Here is a 24,417-nt window from a genome sequence, read left to right as displayed (position 1 = left end):
CACAGGAGCATCAAGCTTAGGCCCCTGTCCTGCAAATACTTACGCACATGCTTAACTTTATACACATGAGTATTCACAATAAGAGCCTAACTTAGAAGCTCTTCTGTAAAGGCTGTTTATGCTAGGAAAGTACAGAACAGAAGAGGCGCTGTTTAAATGTTACGTGGTTGTTCAAACATACTCAAGACATTTCTCCAAACAGGAAGGTACTCAAGCCCCAATCCTGCAATGTGTAGTGCCTGGGCAGCCTGCTACACCCCAGAAAACCCCACTGAATTTAATGGGTAGAAACCCACCTGACTTCCGCCCAGGGGCAGCAGCCTGCCCATCCACTGCATGTCACAGGATTGGGATCTAACCAATCGGTCTTCAGTTGCATCTTTGGCCATGGCGGGCAAAGTTCCCTGTTAACGTAATGTGCAGTTAAACACAGAAAAGTGACCCTGTGAAAATAATGTGAGGTTCCATATTTGTGGCTCGAAATCAACTGTGCTCACTTCACAAGTAAATATTTTTACTCAATGCAAGTCCTGCAAACTCAGCCTCTGCTCTTCTGGCTCATGCATCATCACCAGTAATAAAGATTTGGCAGCTGAAATGTAACAAATCTGTTGATGATGCATGAGTCAGAAAGGAATCCAGCTCCCTCTACCAAAACTGTTTAGCTGTCCAGTGCTAAAAGGAATAGAATATATTTGGTCAGTAAAGTTAGCAAGTAAGCGCCTGAGGATGTACTTTATACAGAGCAGTTCTGTTTAGTTAAGACAGTGTCATTTGTATAAAGTTACATTTCAGATTATAACTGTTCTTTACAGTAATTATTGACAGGGTGGAATGTTTTGAGTCTTTAAAATTTAGAATGTTCATCATGAGAGTTTCCAAAGTTCCATATTTAATTAGAAGCCACACGTGAATTTGTATCAGGAATGCAGAATTAAACATCTCCTAGTTGTTTAGCTTATTTAATAGCATCTCTCCTGTGTTACATTAAAACAAGCAAATATCTTCATCCCACAAATTGCCTGTTGTTGGTTTCTGGCAGGAAAATCTTGGATTGAATGCATAAAAATACTGATGGGCATTTGGGTAATGCAAGTGGATTGGGACTTCAGGTATTTATTTGATTGTGAACCTCTTTGGGTTTCATGCATAGAAGAGAGTAGACTGGTTTATGATTACGGCCATAACATCACATTTATGTCGACTGTCAATCCAATCCTTCAGCTCTTACTCAGGCAAAGCTGTCATTAAATACCACAGGAATTTTGCTGGGGGTAGCAATGCAATGTAAGACTCTTTATTTATTATTTTTGGGCAGGAAGTGTTGCCATGTTAAGAAACTATTTGTATAAGTTACTTATTGCTCTGAGAGGCAGCATGGCTGAAAAGAAGCTCCTAGTTGGGGACTGCACCTTCTTCACCCTGTCATTGCAGAGCTGTGACTGTATGCCATTGTAGCGAAGTGAGACTCACCAGCACGGCACCTCCTGCTGGTCATCTGGGAATTAGCTCTTTTCCAGCATATGGAGCACCCTCTGCGGGCCACTGTCTTGCCTGCTGCTGGCCCCGTGTCCCTTCCAGACCCTGGTGCCCTTAACCTCAGGGTTCTGTCCCAGCGGTACCCCCACTTTCTGGGTCTCCCCTCCCAGGGGAACCCCCAACCCTCTATCCCCACATTGCCTCAGTGGCTACTGCCAGTCATCATCTAGCCCCCCGCTCACTGGGGCAGACTGCAGTCTGTAAACTATTCATCACTGGCAAGGGGGGTTTGGACCTGCTGCCTTTGCCTAACCCCAGGCTACACCTCTGCAGCCCCAGTACCTCTAGGCCTTGCACAGGGTCTGCAGCCTGGGGAGTTGACAGGCTGGAGTCCCCAGTTCCTCTTGCCTTTTCCCAGCACTACTCAGGATCCTTCGCTCCCAGGCAGCCTGGTCCTTCTCTCTCTACAGCTAGAGAGAGACTGACTTAGCGCTTGGCTCACAACCCTTTTATAGGGCCAGCTGTGGCCTGACTGGGGCATGGCCTGATTGGGGCGTGGCCCCAGCTGTGGCTGCTTCCCCAATCAGCCTAGCCTTTTCTCTCCAGAGTGGGGTAACTGCCCCGCTACAGCCATCAAACCTTGTATGTGCAAAGTGCTTGTAAATAGGCACTTTGTGTGGGTGTTGCTTGAGCAACGGGTACCATTGTGTCATAGTTTAGGGACTCAGATTTAAACTGTTTCCCTCAGTGAATTGTTTTGAGATTATTAGTAAGTGTGAAAATGAAACTTTATCATGTGTGTTTCCAGATTGAAAAGTACTGTGAGCTAAGTGGAGTTGGTGCTCTGTGCCTACATTGGCTCTCATCCAAGAGAAAAACTGTGTGTGTTATTAATGCTATAAACAGAAGAGAAGGAGGAAAAGAATTCTGGATTGTTTTGGGTCTCATTATTTAACCTTTTGACACTACCTGAATGTTGTTGGGCTGAGATGGATTTTGTTAGGAAGTCCATGACTTTCCATCCGAGAAGCTGTGTTGACAGTGTCTCCAAACAAGCAATACCTGGGCATCTTCTCACCAACCACTCCAGCCAAAACTGGTCCTGTGTGGATCCCAACTCTGATCTGTCAGTATAAACCCAACATGATATTTTGAAAATCATATTGGCTCTTCATTGTGATCATCAGTAAGATGTCAGCAGCCCATCCCCATCCACCACCCCATTGGATAGTACTGAACAGTCTCTTCCCCCGTTCTGGGAACTAAGTAGCAGTGCTAGAAAGACCATCAAAGACAACATATGTAGTATAGTTTGGAAACTCTGCTTTTAAGGTATAGCAAGTCTAAAAAATTGTCTTACAGGTTTCCAGAAAAAGGAGCTGATATTACAATTCAGCAAACAATGAAATGGAAGGAGGACTGGCTGCATCTTCTGGCGTTCTCTGTATATCACGCTTCTATTTCTGGCACTGCCAGACTGGGTGGATAGCGGGGCAAGTTCCATTCAGGTGTACAGTGGGCACAACTCCCATTGATTTTAGTGGGAAATTGGCACCTGTTCACACCAGGGCTGAACTTTATTTTGCATCTTACTAGGTAAAGCCTGAACCTGCCATGTGGCAATTAAACTGGTACAACTCCCATCAGTATCATCATATTGATAATATACCCAAAGGGATTTAACCATTGACCAGTGTAAAAGGTGTAGCTCAGGGATCGGCAACCTTTGGCATGCGGGCTGTCAGGGAAATCCGCTGGCAGGCCAGGACGGTTTGTTTACCTGCAGAGTCCGTAGGTTCGGCTGATCGCAGCTCCCACTGGCCGCGGTTCACCGCTCCAGGCCAATGGGGGCTGTGGGAAGTGGCGTGGGCTGAGGGATGTACTGGCCATCGCTTCCCGCAGCCCCCATTGGCCTGCAATGGCAAACCGCAGCCAGTGGGAGCCGTGATCAGTCAAACCTGCGGACGCTGCAAGTAAACAAACCGTCCCGGCCCGCCAGCGGATTTCCCTGACGGGCCACGTGCCAAAAGTTGCCGATCCCTGGTGTTGCTTTTTCCCAGCATTTGTGGTCCGTAAGACTTGAAACAAGAAAACAAACCAGAGCAATCTTGCACCAGAGAACAGATGCACACAGCTCAACTAGGGTGAAATTCATCTCATGCAAAGGGCTAAATTTCACCTATGGACAGTAGCCTATTGCCTAATGGAAGTTGCATCAATGTCTCAGAATAAACCTTACCTCTATGCATACGACATACATCATTCAATCTACCCACACTTAGCTTTGTCCTCTGTAAGCTGGCTGTTATCTCACTGCTTTGCTGTAAATTATTGTCAAAGAAAATACTAATAAAAACTGGTTATAGAAAACGCCCTGCACTGTTCTTTCTACAGCCCTATTCCCTCCTCTGGATTAGGCAGTGGTCCTTTCTGGTACTAGTTCACACTGCATTTTTATAGTTGTGCAGTAATGATTTGTAAAATGGCTTATACTTTCTCAGCTAACAGGAAAAAAAGCCACAGTCCTGCTCTGTGTTAAGCAGCTCAGACAAAGGAGAGGCAAGGTTGGAATAAATCAGGGTCAACTACTTTTGTTCTTGTTCGGGAGCCATTAACTGACTTGCTAATTATGTACAGACACAGATGCCAATAAAGATACAGCAGATCCCAATGGACTTGCTCCTGCAAGCTGATGAACATGTGCCTAAGTGCTTTGCTAGATTCCCGATTAGTGCTCGGCACCATGCAGGATTGAGGCCTAAGGCCCAAATTCAGCAAAGTACATAAATGCATTATTATTTGTATTACTGTAGCACCTCAGAACGCTTGCTTAAAGCTACTCACACACTTAGGCTGTGATTCAGCAAAGCACTTAAGTGCAGTACTTTGTATCAAACTGAGTTCACCTGTTTTATACCTGAATAGGCTCTCCAGTGATGGGGTTCATCACCTCTCTGGCAGCAGTTCTCATACCCAGTGCAAAATTGGCCACTCTTTTGGCATGACTGGCAATAGGCACTGGGACTCCTCCAACTACCATGTATGCATCGCCTATTGTTTCAACCTGACAGACAAGGGAAAAAATGCAGTAGTCAGACAGGGCCTGATTCAAAGCCCATTGAAGTCAATGGAAAGGCTCCTGTTGACTTCACTGGAAAGCAAAACGCCCAGTCCTGTAAGGTGCTGAGTGCCTTGCTCTCCCATTGAAGTAACTGGGGGTTGGATTCGTTCATCATGTCACAGGACTGGGGATGAATCTAGGGTGTAGCTGTATATGAAATCTTTTTTCATTAGTTTATATACTTTATAAACTCTCCAGTGACAAACTCTTAGTTCCTGAATCTTCATGGTGGGGAGAATAGGGAGGTGGGATGGTCCCCCAAATTTTCATCTCAAAAGTTTGAAAATAAGTCAAACTGTGTGTTGTGGTGATAGCCATTCTTCTACATTTTAGCCTCTCTTTAGAATTTCAAATATGGGAAACAAAAGTGCAGTAAAGAATAGCACAGAACACAAGTAACAAACACTTACTTTATACACGTTGTGAACACTGGTTAATCGATCAAACTTTGAATACATGGAATTCAGCATGTTCACGATTTGGATAGGCTCACAGGCTGAGCAGATATTTGTGAATGTCACTATATCACTGAAGAGAATCGTGCAGGAATTAAATTCCCCTGAGGGAGAAATCAGATATGAGATGCGTATTTCTTTATAAAAGCATCCACTGTTATTTGACTACGACAATAATAAAAGTTGACAATAGATTTCTGTAATCTGCCAGACAAAATCCTATTGACTAGTTTGAGCCAAAGCACACAGAACTCAATGGAAAGATGCCCATTAACTTCAATTGGTATCAGATCAGGCCTAAAACTAAGAACCTAAAATGCCCAAATTGTATTGATGGGCTCCACCTAAACCAAAACGGAACCAGATTGCTGGCGCTTAAAATTAAAAAGGTCGTAGAACAATTTTTAAACTAAGGGCTGGGGGAAAGCCGACAAGTGCGGAAGAGCATGTTGTTCGGACGGAGACATCCCTTAGGAGAGGATCTATAAATGGAGATTCCCTATGTCCTAATAAGGAGGAGAGGATGGAAAATGATAAAATACAGGGAGGATCTGATGAGAAACAGTCAAATGAGAAAAAGTCTCATTCAATTATGTCATGCACTAGGGGACAACCAAAAAATGACAAGTTTTTAAAATGCTTATATACCAATGCTAGAAGTCTCAATAATAAGATGGGTGAACTAGAATGCCTAGTATTAAATGAGGATATTGATATAATAGGCATCACAGAAACCTGGTGGAATGAGGATAATCAATGGGACACAGTAATACCAGGGTACAAAATATATCGGAAGGACAGAACAGGTCATGCTGGTGGGGGAGTGGCACTATATGTGAAAGTAAGCGTAGAATCAAATGAAGAAAAAATCTTAAATGAACTAAATTATACTATAGAATCTCTATGGATAGTAATTCCATGCTTGAAAAATAAGAACATAGCAGTAGGGCTATATTACAGACCACCTGACCAGGATGGTCTTAGTGACTCTGAAATGCTCAGGGAGATTAGAGAGGCTATTAAAATAAAAAACTCAATAATAATAATGGGGGATTTCAACTATCCCCATATTGACTGGGTACATATCACAGCAGGAAGGGATGCTGAGATAAAGATTGTTGACACCTTAAATGACTGCTTCTTGGAGCAGCTAGTCCTGGAACCCACAAGAGGAGAGGCAATTCTTGATTTAGTACTAAGTGGAGCACAGGATCAGGTCCAAGAGGTGAATATAGCTGGACCGCTTCGTAATAGTGACCATAATATAATTAAATTTAACATCCCTGTGGCAGGGAAAACTCCACAGCGGCCCAACACTGTAGAATTTAATTTCAGAAAGGGAAACTACACAAAAATGAGGAAGTTAGTGAAACAGAAATTAAAAGGTACAGCACCAAAAGTAAAATCCCTGCAAGCTGCTTGGAAACTTTTTAAAAACACCATAAGAGAGGCTCAACTTAAATGTATACCCCAATTTAAAAAACATAGTAAGAGAACCAAAAAAGAGCCACCGTGGTTAAACAACAAAGTAAAAGAAGCAGTGAGAGGCAAAAATGCATCCTTTAAAAAGTGGAAGCTAAATCCTAATGAGGAAAATAGAAAAGAGAATAAACTGTGGCAAATGAAGTGTAAAAATATAATTAGAAAGACCAAAAAAGAATTTGAAGAACATCTAGCCAAAGATTCCAAAAGTAATAGCAAAAAAATTTTTAAATACATCAGAAGCAGAAAGCCTGCTAAACAACCAGTGGGGCCACTGAACGATCGAGATGCAAAAGGAGCATTCAAAGACGATAAGGCCATTGTGGAGAAACTAAATCAATTATTTGCATCGGTCTTCACTGTAGAGGATGTGAGGGAGATTCCCAAACCTGAGCCATTCTTTTTGGGTGATCTGAGGAACTGTCCCAAATTGAGGTGTCATTAGAGGAGGTTTTGGAACAAATTGACAAACTAAACAGTAATAAGTCTCCAGGACCTAATGGTATTCACCCAAGAGTTCTGAAGGAACTGAAATGTGAAATTGCAGGACTACTAACTGTCATCTGTAACCTACCATTTAAATCAGTTTCTGTACCAAATGACTGGAGGATAGCTAATGTGATGCCAATTTTTAAAAAGAGCTCCAGAGGTGACCCTAGCAACTACAGGCCAGTAAGCCTCACTTTAGTGCCGGGCAAATTGGTTGAAACTATTGTAAAGAACAAAATTGTCAGACACATAGATGAACATAATTTGTTGGGAAATAGTCAACATGGTTTTTGTAAAGGGAAATCATGCCTCACCAATCTACTAGAATTCTTTGAGGGGGTCAACAAGCATGCGGACAAAGAAGATCCAGTTGATATAGTGTATTTAGATTTTCAGAAAGCCTTTGACAAGGTCCCTCACCAAAGGGTCTTAAGCAAAATAAGCAGTCATGGAATAAGAGGGAAGGTTCTCTCATGGATTGGTAACTGGTTAAAAGATAAGAAACAAAGGGTAGGAATAAATGGTCAGTTTTCCGAATGGAGAGAGGTAAATAGTGGTGTCCCACAGGGATCTGTACTGGGGCCAGTCCTATTTAACATATTCATAAACGATCTGGAAAAAGGGGTAAACAGTGAGATGGCAAAATTTGCAGATGATACAAAACTACTCAAGATAGTTAAGTCCCAGGCAGACTGCGAAGAGCTGCAAACGGGTCTCACAAAACTGGGTGACTGGGCAACAAAATGGCAGATGAAATTTAATGTTGATAAATGCAAAGTAATGCACATTGGAAAACATAATCTTAACTATACATATACAATGATGGGGTCTAAATTAGCTGTTACCACTCAAGAAAGAGATCTTGGAGTCACTGTGGATAGTTCTCCGAAATCATCCACTCAATGTACAGCGGCAGTCAAAAAAGCGAACAGAATGTTGGGACTCATCAAGAAAGGGATAGATAATAAGACAGAAAATATCATCTTGCCTCTGTATAAATCCATGGTCCGCTCACACCTTGAATACTGCCTGCAGATGTGGGCGCCCCATCTCAAAAAAGATATACTGGAATTGAAAAAGGTTCAGAAAAGGGCAACAAAAATGATTAGGGGTATAGAGCAGCTTCTGTATGAGGAGAGATTAATAAGACTGGGACTTTTCAGCTTGGAAAAGAGGCGACTAAGGGGGGATATGATAGAGGTCTATAAAATCATGAATGGTATAGAGAAAGTAAATAAGGAAGTGTTATTTACTCCTTCTCAAAACAAGGGGCCACCAAATGAAATTAATAGGTAGCAGGTTTAAAACAAACACAACAAAGTATTTTTTCATGCAACGCACTGTCAACCTCTGGATCTCCTTGCCAGAGGATATTATGAAGGCCAATACTATAACGGGGTTCAAAAGGGAGCTAGATAGATTCGTGGAAGATAGGTCCATCAATGGCTATTAGCCAGGATGGGCAGGAATGGTGTCCCTAGCCTCTGTTTACCAGAAGCTAGGATTGGGTGACAGGGCATGGATCACTTGATGATAACCTGTCTGTTCATTCCCTTTGGGGCACCTGCCATTGGCCACTGTCAGAGGACAGGATACTGGGCTTGATGGACCTTTGGTCTGACCCAGTATGGCCATTCTTATGTTCTTATGAATTTCCATGGGATGTGGGCACCTGACTTTGGTAGGCTCCACTGAAATCCCAGCCTGAATATTTTAATATTTAAAGCTATACTGTCATAGCTGGCCACAGTTCAGCTGTATCTTTTATCTGTTTGCAATATTCTTCTAATCCGTTAGATGGGTTTTAAAAAAATACGGTTCCTATAATGTACTTATATAAAGTTATGCAAATACCCCAGTGACTATGAACAAACCTCTCCTGTTAAGACTGCTGGACTGGACCCAGAATGTCTTTTACACCTTGTTTTGAAAAATATCAATTTTTCAGCGAAGAGTTTAATAGTAACTCTAAATTCAAGTTCACAGTTTTGTGCAGTCAAGTTCTGAAGCTCAGCTTTAAAGGCACAGACTAAATTTGTGCATGTAAATTGGGTAGATGCCAGAAGTTAAGGGCAGTGTTAGATGGCTATTTGATTTGCATGGGCAAATGTGTTTTGTTCACACAACTGCAAATGTTTGACCACCTGCCAATTTAAACACCTACTTAAGTGTTTTGCTGCATGGGGCTTATGAAATCAACCTTTCTTGTTTTAGTAGTTACCAGGTTAAAATCAAAAGAACATGTAATCCATATGTGCACATCTTACTCTCACGTGAAACCAGCCCTGCTCTTGATTGGTGATAAGAGTATTCACTCTTTCAGAACTGCACAATTTTGCCTTTGGGGTTAGATAAGGATAGTGGTGGTATCACATGCATCTTCTTATTCAGTGACTGCGGAAGGGAATGCCCATGGAATACTCAGTTATAAAGGCAATTGACAAGTTTTTAAGGCCAGCCACACTAGTTGAACCTGAAGAGTGTGAGTGATAATGAAAGTCCAGTACCTGCTTCCACCTTTTTGCCCTCCTTGAGCAGATTGGCTACATGCTTCGGCAGCATGGCATACAGCAAGGTTTCTGTTTTCTTCTTTTCAGCCTCTAAGTTCTTTGAGAGGATCCTGAGCTCTTCCTTCTTTCGCTCCAGCTGGTTGGACAGCTCTATCTCTGCCAGACGCTGCTGGTTCAAGAGAATGAGGTCCCTTGTTGTGTCATGTTGCGCAATGTCGGAGATGTGCATCTTTTGTTCCTCCAACTCCTCTAAACTGCGGAGCTTTGGTGAACACAGGTACATCATGCACTGTATGGACTCCATCCAGATCATTTGTCCTTTAAATAGAAAGGCATGGAGCAGTTCCAACACATTTTGATTTACTCCCCTACATATTCCCTGCCTGAAAACTTTCCCAACCTGTACATGAGACACTGACAATTCAGCTACGGTTAATTTTTCAGACACATGCAGTATTACTTTCCCCAACACACTGAGCAGGGCCGGCTCTACCATTTTTGCCGCCCCAAGCAAAAAGAAAGAAAAGAAAAAAAGCCTCCCGGACTGTGCCGCCCCAAGAATGGACGGAATGCCGCCCCTTAGCATGTGCCGCCCCAGGCATGTGCTTCCTCTGCTGGTGCCTGGAGCCGGCCCTGACACTGAGACACTTTGGGGGAAATCCTGAAATACTTGGCATTTTTATAAACTAACATAGAGTCTGCATGCACAAGCCAGGGTTAGTATGTGACTGTGGAATATACAATGGTTGGGCATGATGCAAAAAGAAACAAAAGGATATACCTAAAAAATTGCTCTCATTGTGACCTCTAGCTGAGTGGCTCATGAGCTGTGGACTGCGGAACACTAGTGGCCAGCACAGCACTTGCTGGTGATCCATGGAGAGCAGGCTGGTCAAATGATATTGGCTCTTCTTCCCTTTTTTGCCAGGAATTTTTGCAAGCATCCAGGGTCTTCATGGAAATATGAACCTGGATGCCAGTAAAAACTGCAGGAAACAAAAAGAAGCCACCCTAGCTGTAAAAAGCATTAGGGGCGGGATTTTCAAAAAACACTTAATCTCTATGGTAAAATTTCAATGGGAGAAGAGTTAGGCTAGGGCTCAGTGCTCGTGAAAATCCCAGCCTTGCATATTGTCTTAGAAATGTCACACAGTTGTGCCTGGGAGCTTGATTGGGACAGGAAGGGCCTACAAGATAAACTCTCCCTAAGGTTTGCTCCACACTATGACCGATTTGATAAACCATGCTCTAGCCATTAGTTGAAGGACACGTAGCCAAATTTTCCCAAAGTAAAATTATAGTTAAGAAAATTCAACCTCCAGGAGGCTTTTCAGCTACTCCTCTCTGCCTGGGTATCCCCCCAACACACACTGGGCAGCAGTGAAAAGCAGCTGTAAGTTAGTACCTCGGAGCTTCAGCATGGGTTGGTTTCTCCGTGAGTCAGGCAACATTTCTCTGTGTGCTCTGAGGACAAATTGACTGTTGATAAATTTCCTTATGCTGAAAATGGTGAAGGTAACTTGTGGATGGACGACAGTAAAGTATTTATCTACTCTGCTCCCTGGTCTCCGTAGTCCTGGCACAAACTTTTGAATGTTCACACCTGCCTGCTTGATCCTTAGCTAAGAACAGGAAGGAAAATCATAAACCTGGGTCAAAATTAAAAACTCTTTCAAAAACAAAGGAATGTCATGCCCCAATTTACCTGTTTGAGGGTGTGGAGGAGAGAGGATAATTTAAAACCTGTTTAATTTTGGATTGAGTAAATATGTGTCCAGCCCCTCACTAGTCTGAGACCAGGGGCTACCGCTTTGGTATCTCAAGAAAGCCTGCTCAAGGTAGCATCTGGAGTCACACATTCAGAGTCCAAGCTTCTAGCCTGTGTCTGTCTGAGCCCACTTCCCACCCCTGCCCAACAGAAACTAACTTAGAGAGTTCAAGGAGGTGATAGAGACCTAGGCTAGGGCTGGCAGGACTCAAGGTGAGGTGACAGGAGCTCAAGAAATGCACAGTCCTAGCATTGAATCTGGGCATACAGATGAGTTCAGATCTGCTCCCAATGACACCTGTGAAACCCCACTGATTTCAATGGGGTAAAATGATGTAACTTCAGCAGTATTTAGCCCAGTGTAAGTAGTTCTTCTTGCACAGCAACGTGGGAGGCAGGCAGCAACGGCGCTGCAGAGCCCAACACAGAGATTCATGATGGTTAACCATTAGAGTGCCAGACACACAGTCCTGAAGTACCATTGGCCAGTGGGAACACTGACTAAGATGGCGGGTGTTTGTCAATTCTCATTTTAATTATGCACACGCAGATATCAAGACAAAATGTGATGTTCCTTCATTTCCAACATAAGGTGAGAGAGAGAACAATTAAGGCCAGATCCTCCGCTGCTGTAAATCAGTCTAACTCCAGCTTCCATGAAGTACATAGCAGCTGAGGATCCAGGCCTTAGATTGTTTTCTCTGCCATAACATCTTTAGCTACAAGCTTCCGACCAGGGAGGCTGTCTTACTTCTTCATCAAACACAATGTGGAAAGGAAAAGCGTTGCAGAATGTTCTCTCTTCCACCCAAAGCCTCTCTGGATAAACTGGGTCAAAAGTATGTGACAGGTTCCCTGCAAAAAACAAACATGAGGAATAAGGAGGAGACTTTCAAAGGCATCTGGGCACCAAACTTCCATGGAATGTCAACAGGAGTTGGGAGCGTAAATGCCCTTTCTGCCTTTGGAAATTTCCCCTTCAGTCAGTGCTTAATTTGCTAATTTTTTACATTCATAACTGATGCAGAAAGCCTAGAGGTGTCCTGGCTCAGCCCTGGCACAAATTAAGCACTGCCCTCAGTCCATCGTACTCTGCTGTACAGTTGGTCAAAAATGCATCTTTATTTTCTGTGAAAAGCCTTGATGAAAAGATTTTTATTTTTCAGCAACGTTTATTGTGGATTTTTTTTTTTTTTGGTCAAAAAAATCCAGAAATATTTATGTTGTCAGACTTTCAACAACCCTGAAAGATTTCAACAAACATGGACATTTTTTCGCAATTTTTTTGATCAAAAAGCCATTTTTCATCAAAAAATGTCATCCAAGATCTTTTGACCAGCTCTAATCTATTTTTACATGGAGAGGAGCGCAGTCTAATGATGAGGTTTTTAATATCAACTGAAACAGCCTGAACTTTGTTACTTAGTCCCTGCGACAATAAGCAGAAACTTTACCTTGTCCCTTGCAAATGCAGAGATCCTGGCAACAGTCTTACACAGGTGCTCCAGGTGTGACAGATTTTTGTTACTAATCTGCCTGAGGCGTCAGGTGATCAGGCTGAGGCCACAGGATTGTTTGGGGAGGAGATGACAAAACACTCCAAGTGTCTAAGTTTTAAAGCTTTATTAATAAAATAATAAAATAACAACAGTGAGTGTGGGGACTGCTCCCACGTCACTTAAAGGAAGCAAGAAAGCGTTAGTACCCCAGCCCTAACCCACTTTCATACTCACACATGCATGACACATGGCTGGCCAAGCCTGGATGTAACGTAAGAAGAAGAGGGGGAGGGGTGAACGGGAGTTCTTGCCCCGTGCATTGGTCATCCAGGGTCCGCTGCGATCTCCGTCTTGCTTTGGCTCTCAGGAGGGTTTTAAGTCCTGGGTTCCTTTGGGGGTGTTTTCATCCAGGGCCCTCTGTTTCTGGTGCTCTTTGTACCAGTTCAAACCAGCTCGCTATGGCCTCCTCAGCTTCCCAAAACACCCCGGCTCCAGAGATTTTGTTTTTTCCCCTGTTGGCCTTCGCCGTCTCATTTGCTCTTACTGTTTTTACTGCTATCTCTGCAGCCCTGCTCAACTTTGTTCTCCTCTTCTCACGGCTGGGCAGCTGCAGATTTTTCGTCGCGCCCATGACCTTGGACCAGGGCCACCATCTTATCTGCACACGGAGCTAGCTGAAATATCGAGTTAACCTGTTCTTTGCTCTTTTCCTCCTTCCCCCTCTTGGCCTCTCGCTCCCTGCAAGAAAATCTTCCATTCCACACTTGCACCTTTGACCTTCCCACCCCCCTTCCCCAAATGCCTTGCGATGCTTACAACCATGTTAGCACCATACAATGCTGAACTGCCTCCCCATGGGACCCCCTGAGGGAGGGAGTCCTTGGGCCTGTGACACAGGCACAAACCAAAAAAGCATCTGATTGAAGAGGAAGTCAGAGACTGCCTGAGAGAAAGCAGGTCGTTGCATCTAGGCAACAAGGCCCATATCCTCAAAGGTATTTAGGCTCTCAATGTCCGTTGATATCAGTGGAAATTAGGAACCGAAATACCTTTGAGAATGTGGATCAAACTGTCTGTTGTGCTCTGTTTTCCTTGACCAAAACATAAGCCCTCGCTCTCTGGAACAGGAGAGCTGAAAGACTGTCTAAGTGTGTTGCTTGAGCTTCTTCGCTGTCTCACAGTCACTTATAAATGAACACTGGCCAAATGGATTTTAATTTCCCAAACTAAAGGAAAAAAGTAGCTATCAAACTGAAAACTCGCCTCAGAGGCCAAGTTTCTGCCCACAACAGTGTTTTATGAGCAATATATTAAACCCCTGAAATAGAGTTTGTGAAGAAAATGCTGACAAAGCGCTTGCCCACAGTAATATAAATACCCCTACCGTTGCTATACAAAGCTGCACTGTGTAATGCGGAAGGCTACTTCAGTCATTTTTGATACAACATTTTTTTCATAACAAAACCTTTTGGATAGCACAGAGAAACATTGTCAACAATGCATTTGGCCAGCTAGTAGCAGCAGTAACTGAATGGGGTGCTTAGAATCCTGCAGATGACGGAGTGTGACTAATGGCCTGTTTTTCTAGTTGTCAGTGGAAGAGCTCAAACTGGAACCACACAGCTTCTCCCAAACACGTATAACCGCCACACAGCTGGGAATGGAGTGTGTGTGTATGGAGGTGGGGGGAGCAGGTTAGCACATTAGCCTTTCACCTCTTCAAATCCTGACTTAAAGGTGAACAAGATGGGCAGTTTCATCCTAGTTACCAGCAATGAACATTTTAAAAATTGCTGCACAATTAGCTGGCTTGACTTATGAGAGTACCTAGACTGGAGTATCAATGTGTTACCGGCCAGAAGAGTAGTGTGCTGGCAGAGCAGTATATGGAGAGCGTGCACAGCCCTTGTCCCTACTGTGCCTGGCTAAAGTGGTATTACTGCCTCACTGCCATGATAATTAAATTCATTCACAATACTTTCAGTGCATATGAATTTGGACATGCTGTAAGGTGCCATATTCACAGTCCTTGAGAATGAAGTCCTGTATCTATCCATGGAACGGACACTGCATGGGTAGCAGTAAAATAATCGACCCAACAGTACCTCAGAGCTGGCCTGGGTGGGACCCCGCTAAGGTAAGAAGATAGTTAATTCTTCCTGTTCGTTCCAGTCCTTGGCTTCTCTTCAGAGTCTGCCTGCAAGGTTGTGCTGGTGGTTGTTGTGGTGTGGCCACTTCACGCCGGGAAAGTAGACTGGGATCAAGTCTCTTCACGTTGGTCACAAAAACACCCCTATAAGTGAAAGCCTTTCCATGCTTCTATTAGTCTCCTGAGTGCAGGGGTGCTCAAAAATTTTGTGGGGTGCTCAGAATCATTAAACCAAACTGTAAAGCCTGTCTATAATGGAAACCACTTCAAGCCAGGGGGTGCGGTAGCACCCCCAGTACCCCTAGTTCCAGCCCCTATGGCTGAGTGGCCAGTCCCATTGCACTATAGTATTTTTAAAATAATCTAAACAGGAAAAAAACATTATAAAAGTCCCACGATGAGTATAGAGACCCAGGCATCAAGCTACATCAATGAACATGAAGAAAAGGGTCTGGGGCAAATAAAGTAATTGCAAATTATGGTCTGATCATATTTAAACAAGAAAACCTCTCACCAAGTCCAAACTCTGCTATCCGTACATAAATCAATGATATCATCTGGACTGTTTTACTGCCTCCAGTATTTATATCCAACAGGCTGCCATCCTCGTGGGAATGTGTCCATTTGTCTGCACAGCTGAGCCCCATATCTCATTATGATCACTGTAACGGAGGTTAGTACACTCACCTTTCCCAAATTTCACAACACTTCTCACAATATCCCAGTGGGATTTCTTTTCTGGGCAGCACGGGAGAGCAGAATAGTTCTCCGTTTTCTGAAAAGCTACGTCTCGTGCCTTCTGGAGAGCAGCAGCCAAAGAGAGGAGAATGCTTATGTGTGAATGATTCATACAGATGGTCCATTTTAACACGCTACAGTAAGACAACATTAAGGCTGAATTGTTAAGCACTTAAAAGACAGGAAATGCTAAAGCTAAGGTTGCACATATAACCTTCACTTTGCTTCATTGTGCATAGGCATGATAATGCCATCTTTAATTACATGATCATGTGCTCTTTCTCAAATTCAGTATATCACATCATTTTTAATTATTATTTCTTTAATTGATTATTCAGTCTCAGATGTGAACTCTAACCTATGACTTATCCACAGCTTTAGAGGCCTAATGCCCCACTGCCTTGCAGCTTGTGTAGACCTTACACCTCTGTGAAATACATCCACTTTGCCCTCATTTTACCTAGGAGCAAGGTGCAAGGTAGAATCAGACTCACCATCCTCAATCCAGCTCTAAACTTAAAGGGAGAATGTGTGGATTGTTTGCCTTAAAATATTTCTTGTAGATTAAGAGAAACCAGACAGGCACAGAAAACTGTAAGTAAACCTCCCTCATTTCCATACATGATTTACTGCACCTCTTTATCTTTGTGGGAGTCTACGCTTTCTGGATTTATTGTCTTTTTGGTTTTTCTCTTTGGCCTTTTAGCCTTCTGCAGAACAAGAAATATAACATGCTCCTTTTTCCCAGTGCGCTCCTTTTCTTCACTCTGAGTAAGAATTTCCATTGTCACTTCACTGTTGAAGAAGTCTCTGGCAACAGACTCTATGATACCTGAATCAGAAGAAATAACAGATTTATATGGTGACCTATTCGTGTTAGCAAAACTTCTTAGGCTCTGTATCTCTTTTCTTCCTTGCCTAAGCTGTACCTCTCAGCAATCTCCACAATTATATTATTTATACTCTAATCTATTGGTATGAAAGATGCCATACGAAGTAACATTATAACCTGATTCTACACTGATTTTCACTGCTGCAAACCCACTGACATCAGTGATTCTGAAGACCATCTTCTTAATTCTGTTATATCAGCATAAATCCTAAGGAACTTCAGTGAAGGCAGAATTCCTCCAAATTCACACCAGTGGAAGAAATTTGTCCTGGAGTTAAAAATGTTCATAAAGTACACCTTGTAGGGGGCATTTGTCCTTTCTGTAACTTTTATTCTGTTTCTAGAAGGCAAAAGCAAAACAGGTGTCCTACCCCAATGTAAATCAAAGAGCATAATGTTCAGCCAACATGTTAGATCTATTCAGATTTCTCTCTGTCTGTCTGTGGTGTTTATAGAGTACCCATCCTAGTAATAGCTGGGCACCAGATGTGTGACCCCCAACAATTTGGATTTTATCAAGTTAACAAAGCCACACACACAAACTAGTAATCATATGGGTCCATTTTGATTCTCACATGTGGAAACAATGCTGCCCTTTAAAAACCCAATATCTCATTACTACTGTCTCTTTAAAAGTGGGTGGGACATGGTACTTAGACACTTCACAAGATCCTGTACCTCAGGTCTGACCTAAGCACAGAAATTGCAGTGGTTAAACTAAAGAGGCGTTTTTAAATTTACCAATGCAGGCTAAACCAGTTATAAACCAGGTTTAAATCAAATTAAGTGTGTCCACGCAGGGGTTTGCACTGGTTTAACTAAATCAATTTAAAAACATGCCTTTAGTTAAACCAGAGCAACTTTGCACATAGACCAAGCCTAAAGTCCTGCACACACTCCATGGCCCCCACCGATTTCCTTCCATGAGAGGAAGGGAGCCCCACAGCTGCTCTGAAAGGATCTCCTGACAGGAATCTCAGGGAATGCTCCAGCTCATAAAATTGTCACCCTTCAAGCATTTGTGCTTTTCTTTTCTGTGTGGAGAAACAGCTTAAGGCTCTGTTGTCCATTTTCTACCCAAGCACCTAATCAAAGTTCAGAGGCATGGGGATGCACCAGTTGGGGGCAGAAACTGATGATGGAGTCTGGTATTTTCTTTGATGCAAACTTGCTTATTTACAAGCAATGGACAAGGTCCTGCTCTTCCAAATGCAGGATGAACTAGAAACAAAAGAATAGTTTCTTAGCTTGCAGCCCCAAGCCTCTCTAGCCAACACCAGCTCTAAAAAACTCATCTCTAGCTTTTTCCAGGTCATTCACCATGCTTTCAGGCTGTTGCTTTCGTGCTTTTTGCTGCATAGTCTGTCTCTGATTTGTGTCTGTACCCCAGCTTGTCTATTTCACATACTCATCTGATCAGAACTATTATCCAGTGGAACCTTCCACCTAGTGCTTAATTTGTGCCAGGGCCGTGCCCTGGCACCTCTAGGCTTGGCAGTTCATAGCCCTGGCACCTCTAGGCTTGGCAGTTCATAGCCCCGGCACCTCTGGACTTGCTGCATCAGTTTTGAACGTAAAAAAATTGCTTGAGCCCTAGCATCTAATTGCTTGAGCCCCAGCACCTCTTTCATTACAAATTAAGCACTGCTTCCACCCAGCTGGGGCTAGTTTCTGGGCAGACTCTATTAGGCTTTGTTTTAGGTGTCCCCACCCCACCTGCCTTAATTGTCTCTTATCACTGTCTCAAGTGAAGGGTACATTCACACATCAGTTTTAACGCAACCTGGAACAAGGTTTAACCCAACTCATAACAGTATATAAAAACCTTAGAGGGTCCAAATATTGTCTTTGAAGGGCACCAGATAAGCCAAGAAGGGTGGTCTCAGGGATAAAGCATAGGACTGGAGTCAGGCAGGCTGGGTGGGGCTCCGGGCCACCTCAGTGCCTCATGGGAGTTGTAGTTTGGATGCATCATGGTCCTATTCTCCTCTATTGGATGGACATCTCCCATGATGCACTTAGGTGACAGCAAGAGGAGGGACCATGGTGCATCATGGGAGATGTAGTCCAGCCAGGGAGTCTGGCCCATAGAAGAAACTAGGGGCATGAGAAACCATGTCAGCATTTCTATGGGAGAAAACCTATTTTCTGACCATCTCCACTCTCACATTAGAAATGATCCCAGACCAAAATACTCAATCTGAGCACCTAGAGATGAGGTGAGATGCTTCTTCTGAATTCAGAAGCTGAGGCTCAGCACTGAAATGTTTTCTTATTATTATTTATAGAGCACTGTCATTAGATATGCTGGCCCTTTAAGGGAGCCTACAGACTAAGTAAGGCCCTGGTTCTGGTTCAGCCCATAATTAAGATAATTCATTCATTTGTTGGCCAGGAACCATGTGACAATTCCCCCCCCTCCCCACCCCCCTTTGTTTTGGACTTTTGTTATCTTCTTGTAGAAGACCTTGTAATTTGGCCAGCAGGCTAAACCACATTAACTACCCAGTTGCTGAGGGGAAACTGAGGCATAGCTGTCTCTGATGCTAGACCAGGTAATTAAGCAATTGCACAACATGCCCCAACAGCATAAGGCACTTTACAAACAAGATGACCAGTCCCTGCTCCAAACACCTTACAGTCTAGACAGACAATGTACTGCTGAAGCAGCATGGAAAGCAAAGTGACTGGTGGCATTCAACACGTGTCCTGTTGTTCCCACCATTTTTGTCTCACTCCCTTTTAAACTAAATATTCCAGCATCCTTTTGTTAATGCTTCATTGTAGGGAGTACTAAGAGTCGTAGGCCTTTTGGAAGAAGTGTGTCTTAAGGAAGGGCGAAGGAGGAGAAGAGGGAAGTGGAGATGGAGAAAAGCATGAGGGGGCTAACTTTTCAGAAAGAGAAAAGAGAGAGGAGCAGAGAGGTGCAGGAACTAAGCTGAACATGGCCTTGAAGGTGAGGACTCAAAGTGCTAAGGTCCCAGGGAGCCCCGGGTGACAGGTATCTGAGAGCACACTATGGCCTACTATGAGATAATATTGGTTTTACCTGGGACAATATGACACAGGCCTCTCCTGTCAGAATAGTAGTGAAGTAGCATTGCCCCGTCTGTCCTCTTTTCCACACGAAATGATGGTGCATTCATTTCCTAAGTAAGGAGATGAGAGAACCCAGTACACCTGCATAGTCACCTGTCCGAGAGATGTCATTGAGCTATGCTGATTTACACCAGTGGAGGGTCTGGCCCACTATTTCATCAGTTACTTCAAAGACATAAAGACTTATCAGCAAACTGAAAACTGGCATGAAAAAAAAATCTAATCTGATGGACTATGGCATTGTCTCTTGTTTGCTTGAGGGATTTTTGGTTTTGCACTCTGGGTATTTGTTCATGGGATTCTGGGGTAGCTTTGGCACGTTCCATCATTGCCATGCCGTTTTAGTGAACGCAAGAACCAGAAGTGGCCACAGGATATTTTGAACTCTCTCACTTGTACCTGCAAATCTGCTGTTAGGCATTTAGGGGCAAATCCTTCCAACACATAGAAACACACTCCTTTGGCAGAGGAACCACTGCAGTGCTATTGCAAAGGGGAGAGGTAAGCCTTGGGAAAGCAACATAGAGAGGGGTGTACCGCTCCCTCGTGGCTTCCAGGATGGCTACCTCCAGGGGACTTGGGATGGACCAGAGTGGACACGAGAAGGGCAAAGCTGGAGGATCCGGCAGTGCCTCCAGTGTTCCTCCCCATGTGGAGATGAGTTTGTAAAACTCTTTAGGGTGGAATAGCTTCAGATTTCCAATTCCACTGCCAGCACGTGGGCTGATGTGGAGGATTCCCCATCTTCTTACAGGAGCAGGATGGCAGGGAGAGGATTTCCTCCATAAAGCACAGAACTAGAAAAATTGCCAGGGAGTGGAGCCTCTTTAATTTACATTCACAGAAAGAAGACAGTACCTGGTAGGACAATGCAAGGTAACTATGAAGGGCATCTAGATTCTCGATAAATTCAGTTAGATTCCCTCCCAAAGTCTGTAGCATTCGATCATAGCCCGACATCTTACAGAAAGTAAAGAAATATTCTCCAAAAAGTTTCAGCATTGCGTCTTCTGACACATCTGTGTAAAAGATATTTGGATTTACAGCTGTGCAATGCTATCTAAACCCTGTGACCTGACCTAACCTTTAAGGTCTGAAACGGACACAGGCAAATGGCCTAGGCCCCACAGGTGACCTATTACAAAAATTGTTGTGATCTGGTGGGTAGAGCTGGGAGAAAATGTTTTTGGCAACTAGTTTATTTGCTGACAAATGCTGTTTTGACCAACCCAAAGATATTTGCGAACTTGTCTCGAGTTTGCCAAATCATTTAGCCGTAACCAAAAATTGAAAAAATGTTTCTGACTGGAGTCACAAAACAGATGGAGGAACAAGTGGTTGGCTTCTCCTTAGAAGCTATGGCCCAGTGCTTAGGGCACTCTCCTGGGATGTGGCTTCAATTCCTTCCTCTGCCTGATATGAAGAAGAGATTTGAACTTGGATCTCCCACATTGGAAGAGAGTACCCTAGGCGATGGGGTACACTGTTATGGGTTTCCCTGTCTCTCCTGTTCCACTTTTTGTAAATAATCATCAGAGCAGGGACTGCAGCTTGGTTGTCCCAAATCCTAGGTGACTATCCTAACCACCAAGCTAGAGAGTCATTCTCTTTCCCTGGCCCAATGACTATTCTTGAATAACTTTGAATTGCCACTGTGAATGACAATGAATAGTCATTGGGCCAGGAAAAGAGAATGACTCTATAGCTTGATGGTTAGGGGGCTATTCCTGCAATGCGGGAGACCCAACTACAAATCCCTTCTCCACATTAGGCAGAGGGGGAATTGAAGCCAGGTTCCCCACATCCCAGGAAAGTGCCTTTACTCCTGGGCTAAAGCTTATAAGGGGACCACTGCCTCCTCTCCCACTAGCTAGTTTGTGAATCTAATCCGCCTTTGCTTTTGTTACAATACCTGAAATTGAAACAAAAAATGTTGAATTGGGCTTTTGAAATTTTTTCCAACATTTCAATTCATCACAAATTTTCAAAATTCTCATATTTGGTTCAACATACACTGAGACGTCAGTGAACCAAAAGATCCGTTATGCACCCAGATCTACTGGTGGGGACAGTTTTCAGCATTACATCTATTTTTGACTTTAAATACACCAGACCTTAATGAAGCTAGCAAAGAGCCATTATGGCAGCACCTACAGTGGAAAATGTTGGCTGTGGTGTATGTTGGTGGAATCCATTACCTTCAGTGGGCTTAATCCTGGTTTACACCAGAATAAATGAGTTTGAAATCAGGCCCTAGAATCTAGTTCATTTCATTTATGCTGCTTGCGCTCCACTTTATCAGGCCACTGTTTCCTTAAGATCCCGGTGTTTGTTGCAATGTTGATTAAGCCATACTGTCAAGGCTGGTACTAAACAGAACTGTGGATTCCCTAATTCCCAATAGTAAAACAGCTCTTTTGTGGATAAGAAAAACAGATAAGAGGTATCAGGCTGAAGTAATTTAAGACCATGTTGACTCCCGGGGTTAGTACCATGCTACAAATCCTACATCCCAATACAGCTGCCTGCAACAGCCATGCTTTAGACCAGGGATCGCAGTGAATTTTTCTATATTTAAAAAGAGAGAGAGAGAGAGAGAGAGAGAGATGACTCTCTTTTGGGACTGTAGTGTTCAGTAACCCACCAGCTAGGCCCACCCTGTTCTATAGCACTTCTTATCCAAATGCCAAGAGAATAATGTACCATATGTTCCGTGTCTCATGACAACAAAGCTTGCAAAACTTGGATGTGTGAAAGACTCACATCTCACCTCAAATTCACATGGCGAGAACCTTGGGGGCGCTGCTCTCATGAAGGTTTGGGCTGATGGGGGTAAAGTTTTGTGCTTAGAACTGAGAAACGAGTCGCCCTCTTTCCCCCAGTCATCCTCTCTCCCCTCCATCCCCAACAATGGCCTCTCTCTGGAGAAGCTACAGGGACATCTCCAAAGCCCTCTAATGTAAGCAGGAGGGTTGTACTGGGGCATCCTCTGCAGGAGGCTGGGGATGACAAGGGATCAGCTCTGGGAATTCCTGGAGTTCACTGATCTCCAGCCTCCAAGTGCATTTATGGGAACTAGTTCACTTCCCGCTTCCACAAACAAATAGCATGGTTCAGTTTGGGAAGCCCTTTGTAAACAAACCGCTACAGATCTCTCTCAGCCCCGGTGCAATGGAAAAGCTCCACAGGTCTGGCAGCTCCCTGACTGGCTCCTAATACAGCTGCTCTGGGGAGCGCCCAGCGCTCTGAGACAATCAACTCCAAAGCGCTGGCAAATGCAGCAATGTGCGGCAGGCAGGCTCAGTGCAAAGGCTACCAGACTTGTGGGGCTCCTACCACCCCCAGCCAGGCACTCCAAAGGGAGGGGGCTGGGCCATGGACCAGAGCTAGCTGGGCAAGGAGGGAGCACCCGCTGCCTCATCGTTCTGGATCACACACCTTGCACACTCTTCATGCTACGCAGCCCCCAGGAGATGTTACATGAGCCCTACCAGAGCTTCCCTTTGAATAGCGCAGCTCCACGGCGCATCTAGTGGGGGGCGCATTGTGTTACTGCCATGAGCTGGCCTCTTAGCCAGCCAGGGACAGTGTCAGTGTGAAGAGCACTGAGTAAGCGGTCAGTGCTCAATAAGCCAGCAATCAGGTAATGAGCAGTCCTTACCCAGTATTTTGCAGGCTTCTTGGATCAGCTTCAGGGTAATAGCATCATCATACACAGTGTAAGTCATGAAGGTGTCTTGGACCTCTGCCTGTGTTCTGACAAACACAGAAAATTAAGATTTATGATGATACAGAAGTGTACGGGGAGATTTTGGCAAACCAGTAAAGTGCCTGAACCCACTATGGCTCATTGCTAAAAGCAGCCAAGTCAGCAGGCCGTAAAGCGGCCATGTAGCAAGCTCAGCTTGACCAAGGCAGGAGGGGAGGGGGTTTTGGGTGCCATAGAAAAGGCAGCTTGACCCCGCTTCCTGCCTGATAAGAATTGTGTTGAAGTTGCTGATACATGCATTTTAGAAGAGCAGGATGTGCCCCTGGAATGTCTATTGGGGTCTCAAGGCTGCAAACTCTGGAAAAACCCACACCTGGTTAATCGATAATCAGAAGGAGCCTCTTGCTTGACCATTGGAACTGCTTGCTTAACAAGTTTTCTTTAAGGGACATGTCATTCTATTACTAATATATAAATAAGGGGGGAAAGTTTGAGGTAGTGGGACTCTTCAGGACTGGACTCTCCCTCTAGATGCACCTTGTGTTCCCCACTGGCAGATGGGCTGCTGCTGTGCCACTCAAGAGCCACACTCAGCTTTGGTAATTATCGAGGGCTGGGGGTGTTTTACTAGGGTTACCATATTAAAACATTTTAAAAAGAGGACACTCCATGGGGCCCCGGCCCCACCCCTTCCCCTTCCACGCCCCCGCCCCAACTCTGCCCCTTCCCCGCCCTGGCCCCGCCCCAACTCCGCCCCCATTCCAACCCCTTCCCCAAAGTCCCCGCCCCAACTCTGCCCCCTCCCCTGAGCGCCCCGCATTCCCCCTCCTCCTCCCTCCCAGCCACGCGAAACAGCTGCCCGAGCGCTACCGGCTTCACGGTTTGCCGGGCAGCCCCCAGACCTCCAGACCCTGCGCCCCCGGCCGGGCGCTTCCCCTCCCGGGCTCCAGCTGCACTGGGGAAGTTCCCGGCCGGGGGGCCCAAGGTCTGGCGGTCTAGGGGCTGCCCGGCAAACCGTGAAGCCGGT

At 44.4% G+C, this 24,417-nt stretch overlaps 1 protein-coding gene across 1 annotated transcript in view; it reads right to left on the bottom strand.

Moving 5' to 3' along the window:
- The window catches only part of LOC112112602 (guanylate cyclase soluble subunit beta-2-like), a 34,463-nt gene that overhangs the window by 4,567 nt on the left and 5,479 nt on the right, over positions 1 to 24,417 (bottom strand). The window contains exons 3-13 of the mRNA XM_026653476.1: positions 23,343 to 23,437; positions 20,540 to 20,700; positions 19,632 to 19,731; positions 16,326 to 16,522; positions 15,640 to 15,751; positions 12,056 to 12,159; positions 10,942 to 11,158; positions 9,534 to 9,854; positions 5,011 to 5,159; positions 4,397 to 4,543; positions 2,449 to 2,603 (exon numbers count right to left, since the gene is read on the bottom strand). Coding sequence (XP_026509261.1) covers positions 2,449 to 2,603; positions 4,397 to 4,543; positions 5,011 to 5,159; positions 9,534 to 9,854; positions 10,942 to 11,158; positions 12,056 to 12,159; positions 15,640 to 15,751; positions 16,326 to 16,522; positions 19,632 to 19,731; positions 20,540 to 20,700; positions 23,343 to 23,437 — 1,758 coding nt within the window. The remainder of the gene's footprint in view (positions 1 to 2,448; positions 2,604 to 4,396; positions 4,544 to 5,010; positions 5,160 to 9,533; positions 9,855 to 10,941; positions 11,159 to 12,055; positions 12,160 to 15,639; positions 15,752 to 16,325; positions 16,523 to 19,631; positions 19,732 to 20,539; positions 20,701 to 23,342; positions 23,438 to 24,417) is intronic.

This window comes from Terrapene carolina, unplaced genomic scaffold (genome assembly GCF_002925995.2).
Source record: "Terrapene carolina triunguis isolate 2854851 unplaced genomic scaffold, T_m_triunguis-2.0 Scaffold139, whole genome shotgun sequence".
Classification (NCBI taxonomy): domain Eukaryota; kingdom Metazoa; phylum Chordata; order Testudines; family Emydidae; genus Terrapene; species Terrapene triunguis.
The sequence above is the reverse complement of the archived record's forward strand: the minus strand, read 5'-3'. Positions and strand labels throughout refer to the sequence as shown.